The 16,269-nt window shown below is 33.5% G+C and overlaps 1 protein-coding gene across 1 annotated transcript; it reads right to left on the reverse strand.

Moving 5' to 3' along the window:
* Positions 1-404: 404 nt before the first annotated feature.
* LOC149571193 (uncharacterized) lies at positions 405-3,010 on the reverse strand. Its single transcript, XM_089812769.1, has 3 exons — positions 2,490-3,010; positions 1,879-2,328; positions 405-1,277 (listed from the first exon to the last, which is right to left on the reverse strand). The coding sequence occupies exons 1-3, from the start codon at positions 2,707-2,709 to the stop codon at positions 856-858; spliced, it is 1,092 nt and encodes a 363-aa protein (XP_089668895.1). The 5' UTR covers positions 2,710-3,010; the 3' UTR covers positions 405-855.
* Positions 3,011-16,269: the final 13,259 nt, after the last annotated feature.

The following is a 16,269-nucleotide window of genomic DNA, read 5'->3' on the forward strand; positions in this document are numbered from 1 at the left end:
TCAAACCCATGCAAAATGTGTCAAGATTTGGAAGGAATATATGCACAGCAATTGCTATACATTGATTGCTCCTCTCAGACATGGTACTTAGCCTGCCATGCATAAATTGATAAAACAAAAGACAGCCAAGCTGTACATGAAAAAAGAAAAAGAAGAAACACATAAAATCATTGCACATCTTGACTTGTACTGGAAATGAGGGCACAAGGAAAATGCAGTTTCTTTACCTGCCATAAACAAGACGCTTTAATGTTCGTCGTTGTTTGTGGCTTTCAGTGTCAGTGTACTGTCTTATGGAGGGCCGTGTCTTGAGTCTTCTTAGGAAGAGCATTGAATTTATTACACCAATAGAGAGTTATGATCATAAAAGGAAAAAAAATTAATCCAGATGATTAGTTTGATGGTTTCATAACTGCTGCTTTCAATTATTATTAACAATATACAGCTGTAAGTAATGGAGTCTTCTCACGTCACGAGGTGTAGTAAAAACTCTGCAGATAATGATGATGTGCTTCTTGCAGCTGCCTTGTTGCAGGAGGAATAATTATTAAATTCTCTGTTATGCGTATCTGCACATCACTTCAAATTATCCTTCTGCAATGGCAATAAACACCAAAGATACATAGATAGATAGATGAGGTTCTAAAGTCCACCAGGTTAAACATTTAGCCTTTAGGACAGCCTTTCCACTAAATCAACTTTTAATTATTCAATGCTGATGATGAATCCCCACCAAATGCAGCTGCCTTCCTCAGACTCTCAGAGAGAATTAAGAATTAAAACACATAAATGAGGCCCATGATGAAACAATCCCTGCATTAAGAAGTTAGTAAATGAGCCCAATATGGTGTGATCTCATGAAGCTCCCAGTCCCAGAAAATCAATGAAACCAGCATTGGCATTTCTGAACTGATTCTCCTCCTCCTCGACTTCCTCTTCACAAGCCAAAGGTCTAAGAGGTGCCATGAAGTGGTAGCTATTCCCTATGGTGGTTGATGAGTTATCAACATTGGGAGCCTCCACTGCAGTTAGCTCAGAGTTACTTGAATCTGAGCACCCATACTGCAAATCCTGATGCTTCTGAATATTCTTATTGTTGTTGTTGCTAACTATACCAAACTGGGCAATATCCACACATGAGAATGGTCTCTTGACACCATCTTGCAATAAGTTTACAGTGGTAGCACAAGAATCTGTTGTCACTTGGCTAGGAGAAGATGGTCCTCCTGCTTCAATTGGTGAGGGCAAGGCATGGTAGTTATCCAGATTGCAGACACCTGAACAAACCATCACCAAGGCCACCAAATTCATTACAATTTCGAAACAAAAATGAAAGCAAAATCTACTAAATAACCTAGAAGCAAGATTTGATAACTGAAATCAAACCCTAAAGATAATCTAAGACATGCAATTGAATTTCTGGGTTTCATTGTGTGAAGCTTTTTTTTCATCAATGTTTCTAATCAGTCTAGGTTATCTCTCTTTTCTTTGACTCCATTTGTCTTCTCCGTGGCTCTCTTTGGCTCCATCTCTCTTTCCCTTGGCTCTCTTGCACTATGACGATGGATCAGAATAGACTAATTCAAACGTTGATGAAAAAAAGCTTTACACAACGGTACCTAGAAATTCAATTGCAATCTGATAGATTTTGAAAATCTTGTAGCTCTAACCTAATATACATATTTCTAGGTTTTAAAACAACAAAACTGAAACAGATCCCATCTGTACTCCCGTGGAAGAAATTCACACCAGTCCATGACATATTTGAATTGTTTTCCCCTAAGATTTTGACATCCACCATTCCATAGAAACCCCCAAAAAAAATTGACACAAAAAAAAACCAAATAATCAAAGAAATAGAGAGATTTGCACTCTTACCCTCGGAGAAACTTCTGGGATGAACTGCATCATTCATGGTACCACCAATTCTCCGCTGGAAAGTTGAATAACTCGCAAACCTTTCATCATCATTATCAACCCTAGAAGCTACACCCACATAATATCTCTCCTTGCTATTATTATTACTGAGACCAGCGATAATTTCCTCAGAAAAACAGCTATTTTTCTGCCTTGATCCCTTCATATGGCAGCCGGGCTTCCTTTTCCCAAGAGCATTAGACTGCTCTCTATACTTCCTGGCGTTAATAACATGCCAGTGATTCTTAACGGAGTTATCAGTTCTTCCAGGGAAAAAGCGAGCAATCAGAGCCCATTTGTTACCATACAATCGATGGGCTGCAAGCAATTTGTCCTCCTCTTCTTCACTGAAGGGCCTTCTATTTATTCTTGGGTCCAGCTGATTAAACCACCTAAGTCTGCAGCTCTTTCCTACACAACCCCAAAACAAGGGTTCACTAAATATCATCATGGCTACAACAATTTTGCACCCATATTTTTCCAAACACCACCTTGCACCATCACATCAAAAATGGAAAAAACCCTAAAGAATCAATCCCTAAGAAGCTAGAAAATATATATAAACAACGGACCTGATCTCCCTTGAAGCTTTTCTGCAATGACGTTCCAGTTTTGGGGGCCATGTTGTATCACCAATTCCTTCAGCTTTGCATCTTCTGCTGGCCTCCAATGGCCTCTTGCACAAAGCCTAGACCTATGCAGTTGCACCCCATCTACACAATTCTCCACTACTTCTTCCTCTTCCTCTTCTTCTTCTAACTCATTCGAATCCATTAGCTTCAGCTCCTTCATTTGGGTTTGGGTTTGCAATCTACACAAATATTGATACTCCTACAATTTGTTTTCTTCCTCAAAACTTCTTCAGGGATTTCCCTTGCTTCAGCTGAAGCTGATGAAGCTTCGGATGAATCCAACCAAAACTGGATTAAGATCAAGAAATTTTAACCTCGACCCACATGATCCTACAGAATACCAATACTGTATAGGTATTATACCCACTCCTAATAAATACTCGAGCAATAAAAAAAACTGTTCATATACAAGGTTTTCCACCCTTCCCAGACTATTCCTTCTTAATATACTTTCACTTCTTACAAGAATCACTTTTTTTTTGAAAAAACGAGAACTTATCAATCAATTTGGAGAAGTAAATACAAAGTTGAGTTATGATGGGTACATGTTTTCCAATTGGGAATATGAATAATGATTGATTCAGAAGATTTTAATGAAGTTCACAGATTTAGCTGTCTAAAAGATCAAAAGACACTAAATTAATTTGTTTTTAATAAGAAATGTGCACTTTTGTGAAATCTTGCCTCTTCAAAAAGTTCATTTAATGTGTCCATTCTGAAGTCTTCAACAAACTGACTAAACAATATTAATTACAAGCTAAAAAAATCTCCTCTTTCCCTTCTCAAATCATGATAGGCTCAATTTCCTTGAAATAAAACTTTTCCAAAGAAAATTGTGCATCAGCTAAGAGAAGTAATTGCAAGTTTAAAGTCTTGTAGTTGAGAATACATTGAATGAAGGAATTTTAATAATGTCCAAAGCACCTATCTCAATAGTTTAGAGACCAAGAAACAAGAAACTAATCTTTTTTCATTTTTTTAATCTTAGTTATAACGAAACCAAGAAACACTCTATTAAAATCTTTTTCATGCTAATTCTTCTATTATAAATTTTATATCGAATCTCATTAGTCTTATCTCTTAAAAACACTCAATCAAATTATCTACCCTTAAGTAATTGTCAAACTCACTAATCAATATCAATTACAAAAACATTCCACAAATAGAATTTCCTTATTTCCCTTGAAGAACAACTAGAGCTAATGATAGTTCAATTGCCAAGCTCCTTCCATGATGGAGACACCATTTAATAAGCCCATATTAGGCCAATGTTGGGTGTGGATAAGAGTCACCCTAGAACGAATCAAGTCTCAATTGCCACACGCCCAACACATGATCACTAAAACCAATAAACTAAATTGTATTATTGCATAGACAAACTTCACTCTAATAGGTATCCATTATTGAAAAAGAAAGAGGAAATAAGAAGCACGTTTAGACTATATTTTACATAGATTTAGATAAAAATATGGGTTTTTATGCTATACTTTTCATGATTTTTAGATAGAAATGTGAGTTTTAATGACCCATTATTGTGGGGCCATGGAGGGGGACCGTAGGAGACTTTGGATTTGGTAGCAACATTGATATATCCTTGGAATCAATCCTAAGAAGAAAAAGAAAGAAAAAGAGAATCTATAAGAGTGAAAGTCTTTGACAAGGAATGGATGAATTGACAAGGCAACAACTAAATTTCTTATTCAAATGTGTTGTTTCTTCATATGACTCCACATGAGCAACTTTTTACAATGTGGGCCGAGGCATAAAATTAAACGTGTCTGAATGGAGGAGTGGGTTTGAAAAGACAAGGGGACCCAATGACATTAAAATATATATAACTTGGCCAACCGACATGCCTTTCCCTAAACTTAATTGGTTATCATTTTCATTCTTTAGTGTGTGTCCGGCCCCACAAAACATGGTAATTGGAAAACTATTCTATCATATGGACCAATGCTTTTTCACAATTTTAATATTTGCATTAATGGTTTGAATGTTAATCTGTCTTTAAATATGTCTATGTCAATAGTGTTTGTTAGAACTCCACATCATACTACCTTTTTTAAAAATTTTCCAATTGAATGACACAACATTATTTTTGCTGGTTTGAAATTCTTTTTGTTGTAGAGTTTTAAGCATAGATGTGCTTCAAAGTAGATTTGGACTTTTCATCATCATAATATATTCTAAATGTTGCTCAAATATTTAAGAAAAAATTAAGGTTTGATGGATAATTTTGATAAGAGAACTATTATGTCTTCAATATGGCAAAAGATTATAAGTGAGAACTATTTTAAGAAGTGAGACCAATGACTATTGATTATAATTATATCGATTTCTTACATAGTATTTGAGTGGTAGAATGAGAACCATGCCACATTGATAATAGATGAGAATCGTGTAATATTGATAATAGATGTTTTTCAATGCTTGTATCTTCCTATATTTGAAATGAGCAGAATGATCCATCCCTAGCACAATAAGAGACCAAGTAGTGATTTTGAAGAATGTTGGAGTAGTCAAACGCAAAGAGTTCTATAGGGTCAATTAATGATCTACCAAAAAAAAAACTCAAATTTGATAAATTTGTTCCTCAAAGTATTCACCAATGCATGTAATAAGAAACTTCAATTTGTAAAGGAACATGTACCAACACATAATTATCCACATAACACCTAGATTTCTCATGTGGAAACCCAATTTCAGTTAAAACCGCAATGGGATTGATGCCTATGAATGTGAAATTGATGCAAGAACATCTTGGGTGTAAGGGCAATCTTGCATCACCCAAAAATATTTCAATTTTCAATTTTTTAGTTTTTGTGTTTTTAATAAGGGTTATTCCTATACAAAGTTGCTATTTGAGGGAGCTTGCTAAACTAGTAAGTTGATATCAATGATTTTTTTAGTGGTGACTCTTTGCCAATTGGCTATTCTATCTCTTTGGGAAATCACAATTTGGCGAATAAAACCCTAGATATGGGGTCAACCACATTGTCAAGATATTAAATAATCTAGGTCCAAATCCTAGACTAATCGCTCATTAGTTTACACATAATTTGTCCCAAATCCTAATCCAATCGCCAATATAATCTACATTTAGAACACAATTATTTTACAATTTTTGTCAGCCTTTCCTTAATGTTTTCTTATTGGACAATGTTATTTCACCCTTACAATAAAATAATATTTTCCCTTAGGTTAAGCATCGCCTACCATTTTATTGATGCGTGTCTCCAACTACCCTTGTTTAGCCAACTATTTTATGTTTTGGTCTTTGGGACACATGTCCTAATTTTGAGAAGATTTAGACTTTATGGTATGTAATCTAAAATTAGGCCTGAAATAGAGATTAAGCCATTGATCTATATTACATTGAAAGTCCAAATTAATTCTTTTCACCAAAAAAATGGCAACATTAAAAGTGATGATGACCAAGTTGGCAATAAAAAAGGACACATTATTAATTGAATCTTAATGGATTGGCATACAAGTACATTGTACAGTGTACACTTGGCATGTGAGCCATGGACCACTTGTGACTCTATAAATTCACCAAAAATTTAAATAATCTCTTTGGAAACTGACATATATTAGCCAACTATATTAATATTTGGTGTTATATGAAATAATTAATTTGCCTCTTACATTATGAAAATGTTAATGACCAACCAAAAAAATTACTTACATTTATTTGAATACCAAAGAAAATAAAATTAATTCACCATAGTTATTATTAAATTTTGATACATAAAGGAAAATTCACCAATAGAAAATAATTTTGTCCCTCATCTCAAATGAAAAAATATCATCAATTAGAAATTTCTTCTATATATTTAATGTTGAATTTGCCAACATTTTACATATTTTTCTTGGGAGGGGTTTCTTGAAGTTATCCTTGGTTGATATTATGTACTCAGATTGTTCTAATCTCATATATGAAGGTTCATCTTTGACATATTAGCCTGCTAGTTGAGTTTATTGTCATATCATATTTATTGGTGCAATCATTGCAGATTTTTGGTATGAATTTTGACTATCCAAACTTTAGGTCCAACGATGAAGGCTTAAATGGCTTTGAAACAAGGAAAAACCTTGGCTAGCTAATATTTGCTTGTGCAGTTAGCCATTGTACATTGCTAGTCAAGGATTCTGAAATGGGGTTAAGGATTATGAAATGGGGTTATAATAGCCCATTAGGTTAACAATTTGCTAGTTATGGTCTCCAGAAGTGGACCCATCCAAAATGTAGTTTGTAAATTGTCTTAAGTTGATCATATGTAATAAAGTGTAATAGAATAATATAATATGAGGTTTGTCAGTCTCAAGGGTTGGGGCTTAGTGTCTAAAATATTCTCGGGCAATTAAAAGTGCCTATATAAGGAAGGCCTAGAGGTTGTATAGGGCAGTTCTAGGTGATAGTCACATCTCTGTCTTATAGATTGTTGTAAGAAAGGTGCCCATGTGGGTTTGTATACTGTAATTCTGTAATTTCACATTTGTGGTGATAATAAGAAACCCATATTTTATTATCTCAATTTGTGTTGTTCTTTGTTTATGTAGTTTGTTTTTGTATTAAGGGAAGAGTCCTTCATCAAGTGATATCAAGAGTTATTGAATGTATAAGTAGATTGCCGACTAGGAGGCAGTTTATACTAGGACTGTGGTTTAGGCTAAGTGTGTAGACAGATTACTAATCGTGAGGCAATTTGTACTATGGTTTCAATAGAAGCACGAAAATGCCTCCACAAAGAGAGCGTCGTGGAAGAATCATAGGTGGTGCACCTGAGGGTTTTAGAGCCCTCTAGAGACATATGAAAGCATTGGAGGAACAAAATAAATCTTATCATAAGAGATGAAAATGAGGATGAAGGTGAAGATGAAGTAAATGTTGAAGAAGAGGTAGTTTTGAACCTAGAAGAAGAAATACTTTTTAAGGCCATCTCCAAGATTGGAAAAAGACCTAAGTTTGTAGTTCCCACATTTTTAGGGAACCTTAACCCAAAGGAGTTGATTGATTGGATAAATGAATTGGAGTAATACTTTTAGTATGGCGATATTGAGGATTTTGATAGGGTCAAGTTTGTGAAGGAAAAACTAAAGGGGCATGCGAAAATCTAGTGGCAAGAGATCAAGTTGGAGCGAAATATAATCTAGAAAAGGATAAAATCAGCAAATAGGATCGTATGATAGTTAAATTGAAGCAAAAATTCATTTCCATGGATTATGAGCTTGATTTGTTAAAGAAAATGCAAGGGTTAAAGAAAGTGGGAAGATTTGTCTAGGAGTATACCAAGGAGTTCTAACAACTTTTCATCAGAATCGACTATGCAAAAGATAATAAAGAGAAAGTTGCCATTATAGTAATGGGTTGAGGCCAAGCATTTAGGAAGAGTTGATTCTGGTCCAAATGAATACTATTGAAGAGACATGCTAGTTTTCCCTAAGAATTGAGGAAAATTCAAACAAGAATTTTGATAACAAGAATAGTAGAAGAGGTTGTGGTGGAAGATCTAGTGGACTATCTTATGGAGATTGAAATGATGATTAAAAGAGTAAGGATGAGGTGAGTATAGCAATCAAAACTAGAGGGGAAATAATTCCAATTGTTTCCATGATCAAAACAATATAGATCAAAGAGGAAGAGGTAGAGGGCAAGGATCTAGAAGAGGAGGTTTCTATGGAAAATGCTTTCACTATGGAGAAGAAGGGTGTAAAGCATTTGAATGTTCCTAGCACAAAGGAAGGACAAATTAGAAAATAAAAGGCTAGGCCAGAGTTGTGCATGTTGACGAAGATGCTAAATCATCCCATTCTAAAGAGGGGAGAAGTCCTAGTTAATAGCAAAGTCTTGTTGAGTGGTGAGAATAAACTTGATCAAAGGAGGAGTTTATTTCACACAAGGTGAAAATTTGAAGATAAGTTTTGTAATGCAATCATTGATGGTGGAAGCACTAACAATCTAGTGTTAGAAAAGATGATCACAAAGTTAAATCTCAAGAGGTAGAAATTCACGCATTCATAGCATATTGTCTAGGTGCAAGATGATCACAAGGCCATGATCAATGAGAAGTTCCTAGTGAATTTCAATATTGGAAGCTACCAGGATGAGGTTCTTTGTGATGTTATACCTATGGACATATGTCATATGTTTTTGGGTAGGCCGTGATAGTTTGACATGCATGTTGTACATGATGGGCAAGAAAATACCTACACTCCAACAAAGGATGGAGTGAAACATAAGTTGAAGTCATTGAAGTAGAAAGAAGAAAAGGTATGTAGTGCTACTAGAATATGTTTGGTTGATGTAAAGGAATTTCTCAAATGTATGAAGTGTGAGCATATGTGTTTTGTTGTAATGCAAAAAGATGCTAAAGAAGAAGTAGAGGAGGCACTTGTAGAAGCTATATATTTTTTGTGATAGTTTCTTGATATTTTGTTAGATAATGTACCTAATGGATTACCCCTAGTGAGGAAGACTAGTCACCAGATGGACTTGATCCTAGGAGCCAATTTTCTAAATAAGGCAACACATAGAATGACACTAGCAAAAAGTGAAGAGTTGAACAAACAAATGCATGAGTTGTTGTAGAAGGGATCGATTTGATAGAATCTGAGCCCATGTCATGTATCAATAGTTGTTAGAATGATTTAGAATAACTAGGGTAGTGAAACGATTATCCTCTGGTCTAGATGTACAAATTTGACTTTTAATCACTTCAAATATTTTAGATCTAAACAATTAGTAGCTCAATCTCTATAGAAAATAATCAACAATATAAAATTGCAGTACATTGTCCTAATAGTGACAAACTTGCAGAATGTAAAAAATTAATAGTAAAACATCTCAAATAAAATCCACACAAGTATGACACTAGGATTTAACATGGAAACCCAACTTAAGAAAAACCACCAGTAACATGTCACCATTTTTTCACTCTTTAGTGTGAGCTATGTTAGGAGCCAACCCTATTAATTATTATAAAACACACTATTAAATGTGACCTTGTTAAACGATTTAATCACCCTATTATGAGCGACCTTGTTAGAGGGATTTAGAATATTCCATTAGAATGTCACCTTGATCAAAGAATTTACAAAATGACAATTAGGTCAACCTTGATTAAAGGATTTCAAACTAATATAGTGGTTAGAAAGTAATAGTAGATTGATCTGACAAATAAAACTCACTTTGCAAATACACATCAAAAACTCAGTCCAACAACTAACTCATTGCTAGCCTCGATTGACATCTCAATCACTAATTTGATTTGGAATCCTTCAAGTAATCACTCTTCACCAAAACACATCATTGTTTAGCCTTCTGTTCAAGTTCGCCAATCAATAGAATCAAGAACTGCTCTAACCTTGTTAAGGCCTTCACCAGCTCTACTAACCTCTTTTAGATTAGCCCTTATGCCTCCTTAAATAGGTAATTATGATCTTTTGCCACTTAAGCATCATCGTAGATCTTAGGGTTTGGTCATACTCATCAAATCCTTCCATCATTTCATTTTTTCTTCTCTTGTAGAAACTTCTCCAAACTTCTCCTTGAATTCATGCATAGAAACACTCAAACATAGTTTCCCTTGAATTAAATGTTCTTGGTTATCCATCCTTATCTTCAACACACTTTCCAAATTGTGTCGGCTAGAAATCAAGATTCCTCATAATCTGTAAAATGGCCAACACCCACTAGTACATTTCCCCTTGTTTTTCAACCAAAAATTTTGACCAAAAGTCATATTGACCTATGATTTCTTCTTCTTCTTCTTTGTTTTTATGCCCGAGTTGGTCAAAATTTTGAGCAAATCGGGTTCATAATGAAAAAAAAAGAAAATCAAGAAAACATTTGCTATTTGAGTGGTGGGAGTTTGTTGTTCGGTTTGCTTGTGTAGGCAGAGTTTGGTTTGTGATTTTTGGTTCCCAAAAAGAAGTCGAGTAGGGAAATCATTCACTTGTTTGATGGTGTTGGTTAAAAGTATGGTTTTCAATCACTTCTTTCTCCTCCATTATTGACTAAGGCTACTTCCTCTCACATTCCTCCTCCCTTTATGGTGACTTCCCAGGAGTTCTGATGGTTTTAAAAGCAGACATTTACATGTGTCTTCATACTCTACATTTGTGGAAGGTCAGAAGAGTGGTAAATGGAGTAGAGTATATTAATTGTTGATCTTTCCCTGGGAAAAAGTGGTACTGGTGAGTATTCTACCTTTGCCTTCTGCTTTGGTTCTCCTGAAGTCACTTCTTATTTTGAATAGTTTTGCTAAATCATTTAGAAACCTTGTCATTGCTATTAGATTTTTTCCTTTGACTTGTGTTTGGTAATAGAAAGCTTTCCATTGTGTCAAAAACACATTTTTCACTACCTTAATGCAATGTTTGACATGTTCTTATAATCAAATAGTTTGCCTTTATATTTTTGTGGCCATTTTGTAGCTTGTAGCATGGATGTTAAAGCCCATCTAGGGCATTTCAAGTTTTTTTTTAGAAAGGATTTTAAACTTGCAGCTACATTTATAAAGCTTGTCTAGGAGAAATATAGATGTCTTTGTGAAAGATAATGACATTTTAACTTGCAACAACAACTGAGTAACCCGTGTAAAGGCAAAAATTAATGATTTGCAACTTGTTTTCATTACTAAAAATAGTGTTCTTCTATAGGTGTCATTGTTTACATTCATAGCAATTTGTCTTGTGTCCTCAACCAAAAAATATTCATGGGAGTTTGAATCAGTCATTTAACTATTATTCTCAGGCATTACTACTCTCATTCATGACCATTTGTCAAGGATTTATGGAGGACTAAGAATTGCATTTATTTTTGTGAGGATTTAGGCAAGCATAATTGTTTATATAGCTGCAAGTTGAAGATATTTTCCTAAATTCAAATCACTTTCATATTTTTGGAATTTTGTTTGAGATTATTGTTTTCAAAGACATATGTAAGTTCTTCCCATAGAGAGAAAATTGAAGCAATATGTTTTTCCCTTGTAGACAGAATTAAAAACCTCATTTGTGAGCTGGTCTTGCTAAAAAAGAGCTAAGTTTCCCCCCACTTGTAGTTGGAATTAAAAGGTCAACTTACAAATGTTTCCCAAGTATACTCACTAGTACTAGTTATTAGCTAGCTCTGAAGGCAAGCCTAAAACTCTGATCGGATTCCAAATATACCATTTAATCAACAATCAAATATACTAGATGAAATTTCTAGATTGATTTCATTAAGAAGTAATATACAGTAATTTTTTATTTATAAATTGAGTAGAAATTATCATAAGATTCATAACTATGTGTTTGGGGTTTCATATATATGAATTTTCAACAAGACGTGTTTTTGCATAGTTGACATTTTCAAAATCTTGGATGACTATGTTTGGCCAAGAACTTGGGAAACATATCTACTATCCTAGATTTTACTTCAGTTGGCACCCACACCTACTCATGAAATCTCTCCTTTATTTAATAAAATATTCATTTATTTTTAATTGTTTTATTGCTTTTGTTTTCTTTCTTTCCAGAGCTTAGAGAGAAAATTCAGATGTGATTTTTCTAGTAGATGTAGGTTTGATTTTCCACTTCCAACAAATTACATGGTGCATTTTTTTTAAAACTTCATATTTAGTTTCTTCATCTACAAGTGCAAACTTCTCTTTAGTTTTGTATAGTCTCCTCAAATCATCAATGTATTTTTAGCAATTTCAGTAGTGATTAGTTTAGGACCTGAGCAAATGATATAAAACTACTCATTTTATTTTTAACATAGACGATGAATGCATAGTTCCTTATTATATTCACTTTCAAGAAGAAAAAGAGGAAAGAACTAATAGTTTTGGAGGCACCTTCATCATAAGAGAGGTTTTAAATATATTAGTGAAGAGGATTTAAATAAAGACAAGAATGAGGATGAAGCTTAAGGAAAAGAGGAAGAACAGGATGAGAAAGAGTCATTGGCATTGATACAAGTTACAATGACTAAGAACTCAAGAACATCTTCATTTAGACATTTTATTGTGTGATCACACCTCTCTCATAAGTCATAACTATTAGCATTACTTACCTAATAGCTGATAGCACTTTACATGCAGTAGCTCTACAATATCAATTGTGCCTTCACAACTTATCAATCTTCTATTTGATGTTTATGGCACTAAGATAACCTATATGCTAGTGATTTACCCCTCCAAAAAAATGCACAATTTAAGTCAGATGATCACCTTGAAAAGGGAAATAAGAAATGAAAAATAATCATCAATTTTATCACATTTCAAAAGGAATCTAAATATCCCAAAATATGTGCTAATGAGGATCATTGGGAATGGAAGGAAGCTGATACGAAAAATAATTGAGTTTGATTATATTTGAATCCATACTTCAGACTCCTGGTAATAAACAACACATTTTAGTCATCCATGACCTCCCTGCAACCACTATCCTTCAATCATCCGCAATTGTGTTATCTACATGAACTCATTTGATACTTCCTTCTATATAATGTTGAATCATTATTACTGCATATATAGACCCTTGGCTGATTGAGATATGACAAGAGGTGGAATCTCTTTTAAACATTGACTAAAAATCTAACTTACTAGAATCTCTCCAACAATCCTCAAAGTTTGGCTCAATTTTGTACAAAGTCTGGTCCTTGTCCAATTCTCCCCAAATTGTCTCATCTATTCCATCCTTCCAAGAGAATCTTCAATATGCATGGATAGATGCATGCATACATAGATGCATGCGTGTATGTATGCACTCTATGGTATGGAACATGGTATGTTGTGGACCATTAAAATCGTAATCTAAAACACTAAAAGGATCCTTTACAAACTCCTTGATTTCACACAATGAAACATACAAACAATATGCTCACTACAAGCTGAAATTGTGTAGTATCTACTATAAATATACAGAGTAATCAGCTCATAGTAACAACTTAATGATATCATGCACATCTCCATTAGTTATAAGATTCATTTCACCATGTAAGAAACTTAAGAACCACTATGATCACAAGATATGAGAGAAGATATAATGAATATGATCCAAATACAAAACATTTCAGAAATATATATTAGTATATATCAGAAATATTTCACAAAACATTGATTTTTATTTCAAAAAAGCATACATAAAAACCTTCATTTCTCTTCTCCACATCTTCCCATCTCTATCTTCTACATGACAATGTATTTTTTTAATACTAACATGACCTTTCACCTCCTCTAAGTTCTAAGAGGTCATCCAAGATGGACGACTATCCATCTTCCACAATTTGTCATTTTTGCAAAAAAATGCTGACAGGAACTTTTTGACAATTTAACATGGGAGATGGTCATGGTATTCATACACCAATAACTATGTAATAGTTTGATCTTTTTGAAAGTAAGGAATTTGTTGGATCTAGATTCTTCAAGAGTTATTGGAAAAGTGATAATGGATTTCTTTGTGGTTGAGTTGTATCTACTTTCATATTTTAAGAAAACGTAAAATTTTTGTTTAAATGAAGATCCATATTTTTAGTATTGAAGTCTCATTCAAGTAGTTTACAAATATCTTTATGAGTTTGCTTCCTTTTCCAAGAACCTAGCAACTGTTTCTCTTTTTAAAACTAGAAAAACTTTAAATTCATTTCTAAATCAAATGAGGACCTTGTTTTCATTGATCCTTTCTTTCATACTTAAAGATAAATGATTGATTGATAATACTAGTGCAATTACAATTCTCCATGGCCAAAAGAGATGATTTATCAGGAGATTAATGACAACCTTATTTGTAATATGTGGTAATGAAAAGGTGTGGATTTCCAACCCAACATCTCATGGCTCATCAAAATTCCACTAAAAACCTTGGTCAACTAGTCACAGACAAAATCCTAGAAAGGTATTGTTCACTCTTCTTAATGATACATTTCTCCTTTTGATGTTGCTAGTATCCCTTCTCTATCTTTACTGCGGTATATGATATTATGTGATTTTACCATGCTAATTGATTGAAAGATTAAATAGTAGATAAAGTACTTATGTAATTAAATATTAAAATATCACTAGAGTTAAGACTTCAAGTAGGTAGACCACTATACAACATTGTTGTAGTGTTTTTAATTCATACAACCATTTCTTCATGTGATTATAGGTTATGGAAAACAAATTATAATTTCTCTCAAGAAAATAACACAAATAAAAATACACATCTAGTTATAGATTCCATTTTCATCTAGTTTTATGGTTTACTGAGTGGGCATATTACATTGCTTTATTTTAAATTTGATCTGATATACACATCCAATCCTAATTTGTTTGAGCCTTTATCTTACACATTTTTTATATATAAAGATAGTATCCAATCATGCAATGTATTTCTGACCCATGCAAATGTTATGATGCCAATTAGTGTATGCTTTTCTAGATCTCCATTTGAGGTAAAAAAATGTGTGAACCCTCTAAATCACTGATAACTCAACCATTAGTTTATTTCTAAGGGCATGTACTTAAGAATAGTAGAGTTTTAGCAAGAATAATTAAATGCACAAAATATAAAAGGATGTGCTATGCTCTATGTTTCTTTTGGGTTGTTTTATACTTTAAAATGACAAAACCACTTTTGAAAGAAGCTGGTTTTTGTTTTATGGTTTAGAAACAGTTGTCTCAATAATTGGTGGGTAGTTGCATATGTTAAAATCTAGCCCATTGCATGCAAATTCTACATGGAGAAGAACCTTATCAAAAAAGTGAAGCATCAATCAAAATAATAATCTTTTGAGTACTTCAATTGACATAAATGAATAAGAATAAAGTACAATGAAATCAAAATTATATTACTTTCTATGTAAATATTCATCTGATTTTGAATTTTCCCATATTATAAAGGTGAGTGCCCATTGTTGGCTTGGGTGTACACATATAGAACTAAAGTGGTGCAGGAGCACTTTGACCATCTCCTTGAGATTGGAGTCATAATTAGTATGTTTTTGAGTTTTCATAGGTTAGTGTATTAGTTGTTTCAATTCATGTTTTTAAGTGTTCAATTAAGGTCATGTTTTAAGCAATGTGGGCCAAAGAGAGTCAAAATGTGGAAAATGCCATGTAAGGCCATAGATGGAATGTTAAAAGGTCATAATAAGCTATTTAGGGTACCAAGAAAGCATGTCAAGGTATAAAATGCAAAATGTGCAAAAAAAAATTTAAAATTGTCAAAAACATTAATGTTAGCATTTTTTTGCAAAAATGACAAATTGTGGAAGATGGAAAGTCATCCATCTTGGGTGAGCTCTTAAAGGAGGTGAAAGGTCATGTTACTATATAATCAATACAATTTCATGTAGACAATATAGAGGAGGAGATGCAGAGAAGAAGGATGAAGAGAAGGATGTATGACTTTGTATAATAAATCAATCATTTTGTGAAATATTGTTGATATACTGGTATTTGAATTGTAGTCTTATTATCTTCTCCTTTGTCTCAAGGTTATTGATGTAGAAGCATCTTGGGTGTAAGATCAATCTTGCATCGCCCAAAAACATTTTTATTTTCAGTCTTTCTATTTTAATAAGGACTAGTAGACAGGGGGTTGCTATGTATGAGAGCTTACTGTTTTTAGTAAGTTTGTCATACAAGCTCAGAATGTTCTCATTTTCTACAGGAAGATTTATTTTAGAGTTATAAGCTTACCATAAAAATCTCATGTCTTCAGCTTAAGTATTAGAGAATTTATTGCAGAT

Source organism: Cupressus sempervirens, chromosome 2, assembly GCF_028749045.1.
Source record: "Cupressus sempervirens isolate cs-2001-9-10 chromosome 2, ASM2874904v1, whole genome shotgun sequence".
Taxonomy (NCBI): domain Eukaryota; kingdom Viridiplantae; phylum Streptophyta; class Pinopsida; order Cupressales; family Cupressaceae; genus Cupressus; species Cupressus sempervirens.